General features: G+C 35.4%; 1 protein-coding gene across 1 annotated transcript in view; it reads right to left on the bottom strand.

Moving 5' to 3' along the window:
- Window positions 1-384: 384 nt before the first annotated feature.
- Window positions 385-7,501, bottom strand: part of LOC138694922 (RNA helicase aquarius) — a 203,971-nt gene continuing 196,854 nt past the window's right edge. Inside the window, exons 24-27 of the mRNA XM_069819113.1 lie at window positions 5,316-5,486; window positions 4,853-5,050; window positions 2,152-2,328; window positions 385-731 (exon numbers count right to left, since the gene is read on the bottom strand). Coding sequence (XP_069675214.1) covers window positions 594-731; window positions 2,152-2,328; window positions 4,853-5,050; window positions 5,316-5,486 — 684 coding nt within the window. The 3' untranslated portion in view covers window positions 385-593. The remainder of the gene's footprint in view (window positions 732-2,151; window positions 2,329-4,852; window positions 5,051-5,315; window positions 5,487-7,501) is intronic.

Raw genomic sequence — 7,501 nt, 5'->3', positions numbered from 1 at the left:
ATATTTTAAGTTTTGTTTCCTTGTGCACACAGATTTCAATATTGCACTTAATGCAAAATAGGCCTTATTGGCTGCAGTGATTCGACTCTGTACTTCAATTAATGTACATTTTACATAACCCCCTTAAAATATGAATGCAAAAACTAGATATCTCAAACATACACTCAAGTTCGATCAATTTGTTAAAGTAATACTATCTATTTCATTTTCTCAAAATTAAATTTATGGAATTGTCAATTTTTTTTCTCAGATTCCCATCTGTGGAACACAGTTTGTGGGGACATCTGTAGAATTTGACCACTTTGTTTTTCAGTTAGTCTGCTGTTCATTGCAACAGTGAGAAGGAATGTACTGAAGGATCGCAATAAACATGAAGTCAGGAAGTAGTAATTATAATATTGTAATATATAATAAGTGTACAAAGTCCTTTCAACATATATGCACATGAACATGGAATTTCATATCAGGTGACACTAACAGTTATGGTCGCACTTGTAACAATTCTCTGTCACTTGAATGTCACTGCAGCTGTCATTTATGTGTCTTCAGACTCTTCCATCGTACCATCGTCTTCTTTTTCTTCCTCTGGATTCTCATTCAGTTCTTCTTTTAATTCTCTCCTGCTCTTCTTCACTGTCTGTATCGTCATCTGCTCCTGGGTGGTGAGACACGAAGTGTTCTGGGGCAGCTGCTTTGTGAGTTCCAGGCTTCTGCCACACTTTCTGAGCTCCCTGAAACAGAACGATATAATTTGAATACTTGTACAAACATGTGAACGAAAAACCTATATCGTTACCTTAACTCCAAAACCTCGTAACTCGCTCGGATATCGATTTTATTTTGTGCATTTTTGAAAATATATCCACAGATCCATCTATACTGACAGAGCAGTGAAGCTTAATTTAGAATACTAATAATAATCCGTGGTGCTACAGCCCGTGAAGGGCCTAGACCGACCAGCCGGCTGCTGGCCTCACGCCCACATGCCGAAGCAGAGGTGGACGATCATCCAACCAGAATGGAGGTATCATGTGGTTAGCACGATGATCCCCCCCAGCTGTTAGAGCTGGTATTCACAACCGGATTTCGCTACCTACTGTAGCTCCCCAAGTGAATCACGATACTGGGTGGGCACTGGTCCCATACTCTGACCGAAATTTCATGAGAAAATTTCTTCCCTCATGAGGACTTGAACCAGTGCACATTCCGTAACGCGAGTCCTAAGCGGGATACCTTAGACCGCGACGCCACAGTGCGGGACAATTTAGAATACTACTAGCTTTAATATTGAGCTATTACGAAACTACTTAACTTCTCTCTCTGTGGATATACTTTTAAAAACGCACAAAAAGTGAAAATCGACATCTGAGCGAGTTACGAGGTTTTGGAATTAAGGTAACAATATGTTAATAAAATCTATTCTTTAGTCCACTCCAGTACAGATAGGTTCCTCTATTCTTGGCTTCCCTAATAATGAAGCTGATAAATAGTTTCAAAATGTTGTATGTTCCAGCATATGTGACATGGTGTAAAGATTCAGAAATCTCAGTCAACGTGAAAAAAGTTGCAGGAAGATAAATCCCGCCTCCATTAAAATAAATAAATAAATAAATAAATAAATAAATAAATAAATAAATAAATAAATAAATAAATAAATAAATAAATAAATAAATGAATGGATAAATGAGTGAGTGAGTGAATGAGTGAGTGAATGAGTGAGTGAGTGAATGAGTGAGTGAATGAGTGAGTGAGTGATACTTGCAGGTGTCTCTGATATAGTCCACCCCGATTTTTAGGGGGTGTCTGTTTCCTACAGATGTATTACTTAAATAATAATTTTAGTAAATTTGTCTTCACATCTTGATACTGTTGAATCTAGTACGTAGCTAAGAGTCAATAAAACAACTATAAATGATGTGCGTGTATGTTAATTAACGAGACTGTCAAAAGCGTATTTTGTTTTCTCTGTGCTTATATTTCTGTATCACATAGAGTAAAGAGTGACGTTTCTAAACATGCCATTAAACCTAGTAATGTCATATCAAAGTCTCATCACAATTCCAAAATGGAAGCTTAAATTTGTATATATAGACCTACTATTTAATTAAGAAATCACACAAGAACATACTGATAGTTTTATTAAGCACTTACATAGAACGCAGATTTCATGGCCTGAACCTTCTGAATGTAGAACTCGTAAACAAATGCTGCCATCTGGGGCATGTCCTCTACTTCCTGTGGAACCCCTTGAGGAACAGCATTGTTGACACGCTTAGTAGGGAAAGCCTCTTGAGGAATGATGTGTAACTTCAGTGGTCGAGCCATTAGCTGAAAGTATAAAATAATAATAACAACAACAACAATAATAATAATAATAATAATAATAATAATAATAATAATAATAATAATAATAATAATAGACTTATAAAGAACACATGACCATACAAAAACAGCACTGCCAACATACATTGTATCCCCTCTCTTTCAAATACCAGTATTTATTTTTGACATGAGACAAACATGCTTTTGTTTACATTAATCAACAGTTTGGTTTTTAATTTCTCATAATATGATACACAAAAAGAAAGTATCGTGATGCAATTAAAAAATTGCTTTTTGAGATTTTTGCTAAAATAAATGTTTTTGGCATCCCTGATACTAAAAAAGTGGTTTTGGGCATTCTTGTTTGTCTTCTGTTCGCCTGAGTACAGTAATTTCTTCTAAATCGGATTTTATTCTTCTTCAGTAAATTATATAAGTCAGTTTATGTAGGAATAATTAATGCACACGAACTACAGTAATTCTTAGCAAGAAAAAATAACAGATTTTTTAAATTAAGAAAAAAAAAAACACAATGGCGATATAGTCCAAATCAAATCCGAAGATTTTTGTGATTTTTTTTTTTATTTTAGTACAATAAATTGGTAAAAGAAATGGTAAAGTTTGTCATAGTCATCCTTATCATAGTCATCAATAGATCTTCTTTCATGAGGTGGGGAAGTTATACTGGGAAATATATAATTATTTAATAATTAATTATTTATTTATTTAATCTGGCAGAGCTAAGGCCAGTAGGCCTTCTCTTCCGCCCAGCCAGACTCTAATTCTAATTGAATACAATTGCTTACATAGTTATTACATTAATATCTATATAAGGTTGTGATTGACACTGCATGACCGAACTCTCATATGTGGAGGCTCCACATTATCTTGCCAAATAACAATTCATGACCTGTGATGACGTAAGGGGTTCATGAAATGTTATTGGGCAAGATAATGCCGAGCTCTACACATGTGACTTCGCCCACGCAGTGCCAATCACAACTTATATATTTTCAAGTATAATACTTGAGGGAAAAATGTTTTTCTAAGAGAAATTAATTATCATGTATAGAATATTATTACTTTCACTTTTTATTAGACTTCCATTCTGCCAAAACTGAATAAAAAGAGCTTTTCTGTAAGCAAAGTTGGCTACGAATTGTTAACTAGTTTCTTTCAAGTACTGGTACCGGTTTTTTGTATATATCTGTTGTTACGAGCATCAATGACTTTCCACACATGCAAAGTTCAAATAAGAAGAAAGAAATGTAATTAAGAGTCTAATTATAAACCACTAATATATGTATTTCACATTCATATCAATTTTTAAATACCGATTTTCGTAACTAGAAAAATTTAGTTATTTGAGGGGTAAGTGACGTTTTAGTATTTTGAAGTTATTAAGTAGGTAAACATTTATACATGCACCAGTTTGTATAGTTACCAGGAAAGTAAAATCTGTAAACTTCTGCCATCTGTTGAGACATTGGAAAATTAACTGCTGCATTAGACGCAGAATGTAAAATACCATATTATATGCTACTTATCTCATTTTTGACCAAAATGTCAGTTGCCATGTTTTACACCCAAGTCCTCATTTTATGTCAATTTAGCAAAATTAATTACGTACATACAATTTTACAGTGTGTAATCAGGAAACGAAAGTTTTATCTTCTTGCTTAAATACAAAGCAAATCATTTTATTTATGTATATCTTTTGAATGACAGCTGAAGAAAATAAATTATATAAAAAAAAAAAAAAGGCACTTGCAACATAATCAAAGAACTGAATTGCTGCAAATAGAAATGCAGAATGTCACCTCCATAACATAGAATTTAAACACCAAATAGGAGAGGAAAAAGACGAGAACAAAATAATAAATGTTGGATTGGAGAACCTAAAAAACTTTGGAGAAAGATATATCTGTACAAGCAGCAATGATGGCAACAGCAATCTATTTCCTTATCCATGAAGTGATGACAATGATTATGATGATGCTGGTGATGGTGATGTAGTCATAGTGGTAGCAATGCTGTTCATTGGTGAAAATTCTGCTATTACTGATATTAAACATCCAGTATTAAGGAAGATGATATTTTGTAATTATTTAATTCTAAAAAAAAAAAAAAAAAAAAAAAAAAAAAAAAAAAAAAAAAAAAACAAACTTGGGAACTGTGATAAACCAACTCATGGGGCACTGTACACTTTAGAAAACACATGTATAGGCTGGGACTCTATTATGTAAATCCCACATGCAGATATTGTGCGCTACTAGAGGGACTGCCTGGAATGTAATATATGAATGTGGTTCATAACACTTCTGGCGCAGTGTATACCAGATCATATTATAGCTTCTGAAACTGAATAAGGTCTCAGAACTGTTTAAAATCTCTCCTTTGTGGTAAAAGAAATAGACTCCATGGACATAATGAAGCTGAATATCTAAAGAATGTTGTAACATTCTCTACTTAAATTGAATTTATGAAAAATTCAAATGCTATGTTGCTATTCTCACTGAGTGGTGCATACCTGGCTGAATGCTGGCGTCAATTCGAAGCAGTTCTTGAAGAGAGATACTCTGGCAAAAATATAGAGGCCAAGTCGTGCACGTGACATGGCCACCACCAATCGCCTCACATCTCGTAGATGACCGACTGCCTTTGTTCGTACCAATGACAACAGAATGTAATCATTTTGCTGGCCCTGGTACTTGTCGACTGTTGTCACCTACACACATATGAAAGGACATGTTCCCCATTAAAAGAAATCATAGTTGTTGAAAAATAAAATTAATATACTTCATATCAAGTTATGCAGAAGCAATGAGACAATGCAACTCACTGAAAGTGTACTGATTCAGTTCGCTTTTTTAAGCACAAAACCCATCATTGTAATCGAAATAATTATGGTGGTGGTGGTGTGATGAAATAGCTCACAATAAAATAGTGTTGGAATATACCAAGGAATTGAGTTTCTGCTAGTGTTACTGTACCTTATGTGGCCGCCCAATGAGTGGGTTTGTGGCACAGCGAATGTTGATCACATCACGGATGAGATGTTTCTGTCCATTGTAAGTGGTGAGGATGGAGATCTTGTCTGCAGGATAGCCAATCAACCGCATGTACATGAACACTGCCACACAATACTCTGCTTCTGCAAGGTTCTGATGAGAATGAAACACGTAATTAGTAAGGAAATGTCATTGCATCACATAACAAAATAGTGTACTAAAATAAATATAAAATATTTTCAGTTCTACACAAGCAGAGATTCACGGAAATGAAGGTATCATCCTGTAATGTCATATTTCACCATAATGTAGTAATTACGTTATCCACGTGATTTTGTTTATAGTTAATAGTACAGTATTTCTTTATGTCTTTATTGATGATGTTACTAGACTATGTCTTCAGATGATGTAACAATAATAATAATAATAATAATAATAATAATAATAATAATAATAATAATAATAATAATAACCCATGTATTGTGGGTCCCTACCACCATGGCATGGTGCGTCCTCAGGTTGCGAATAGAGGAGACGGCCTCCAGATATGGAGGATAGCTGTGAATATATTGAATAAGCAGTCGTGGACAGCCGATGAGGGGAGGTCCTCCAGCTTGGGGGTTGGGCGGAGGGGTAACAACCCATCACCGTAAAAAACAGCTTTTACGAAACCTTACAATAAGTCTCGGAATGGGATTGATTCTCTGGCACGACCACTGATTAAAATGGATTTGAAGGAGGTGGGATATGATGATAGAGACTGGATTAATCTTGCACAGGATAGGGACCGATGGCGGGCTTATGTGAGGGCAGTAATGAACTTCCGGGTTCCTTCAAAGCCATTTGTAAGTAAGTAAATAATAATAATAATAATAATAATAATAATAATAATAATAATAATAATCCATGTATTGTGGGTCCCTATCACCACTGCATGGCGCGTCCTCAGGTTGCGGATAGAGGAGACGGCCTCCAGATATGGAGGGTAGCTGTGAATATATTGAATAAGCAGTCGTGGACAGCCGATGAGGAGTGGTCCTCCAGTTTGGGGGTTGGGCGAAGGAGTAACAACCCATCATTGTAAAAACAGCTTTTACGAAACCTTACTGGAATGGAATGGGACTGATTCTCTGGCACGACCACTGATTAAAATCGATTTGAAGGAGGTGGGTTATGATGATAGAGACTGGATTAATCTTGCACAGGATAGCGACGAATGGCGGGCTTATATGAGGGCAGTAATGAACCTCCGGGTTCCTTAAAAGCCATGTGTAAGTAAGTAAGTAAATAATAATAATAATAATAATAATAATCTCATGAAAATTGTGATGTTTCGATAAAAAATAAACCATACAGTACTTCTAAAATCTTGTGGCAGTTCACATTACCTGCTATATGACACTTTCATGTGACCAAAACCTTTCAGATGAGGTGTAACGAGATATTTACATTGGTCTTCTGTAAGATCATACTGGTAATGATTTATGAGAAAACCTAATTTCACCAATTTCTACATTGGGGATCTGCTCACTGCATTTAACTACTTCGAATTCCACTGTTATTTCCTACTAAATTTATATGTGTGGCCAGGTAGCTCAGTTGGTAAAGCAACTGGCTGGGATCAATTCTGGGTTATCAGCTTTTACACATTGCCAAAACTTGCAGAATGGCCCCAAGGTCCACCAGTTTCCTATCAAATTGAGTACCGGGCCTTTCCTGGCATAGAAGGCATTCAGAGTGTGGTCTCAAGCACACCACGTCATCCTAGTGCCGAGGTCAAGAAAGCATGGAGCTCTACTTCAACCCAATTACCTTCATGGCATGTATGGGAGGATATCTTTATCTTTCATCTGCCTACTAAATTTATGTTATGTTTAAGATCTTGTTGAGTTGAGTGATGGAGTTTACATTGTTTTAAATTATTTATATAAGTAATAGTGCCGAAAGTAAAAGCAAAATTTTCTCAAAATCTCAATCTCTATTGATGTACATGACACAAGATGACATGGGTGCAAGCAGACTAATAAGAATGTACTGCTCCAAACAGTTGATAGTCTTGAAATGACCTCGAAGTCAAACTATAAATAAAACCTAAGATAAAAAATTTGTAGTAATACACTGCAACCTTGCATAACTCATATACTTATTTCTAGTCTTTGTTTGGTGCC

Source organism: Periplaneta americana, chromosome 2, assembly GCF_040183065.1.
Source record: "Periplaneta americana isolate PAMFEO1 chromosome 2, P.americana_PAMFEO1_priV1, whole genome shotgun sequence".
Classification (NCBI taxonomy): Eukaryota; Metazoa; Arthropoda; class Insecta; order Blattodea; family Blattidae; genus Periplaneta; species Periplaneta americana.
The sequence above is the reverse complement of the archived record's forward strand: the minus strand, read 5'-3'. Positions and strand labels throughout refer to the sequence as shown.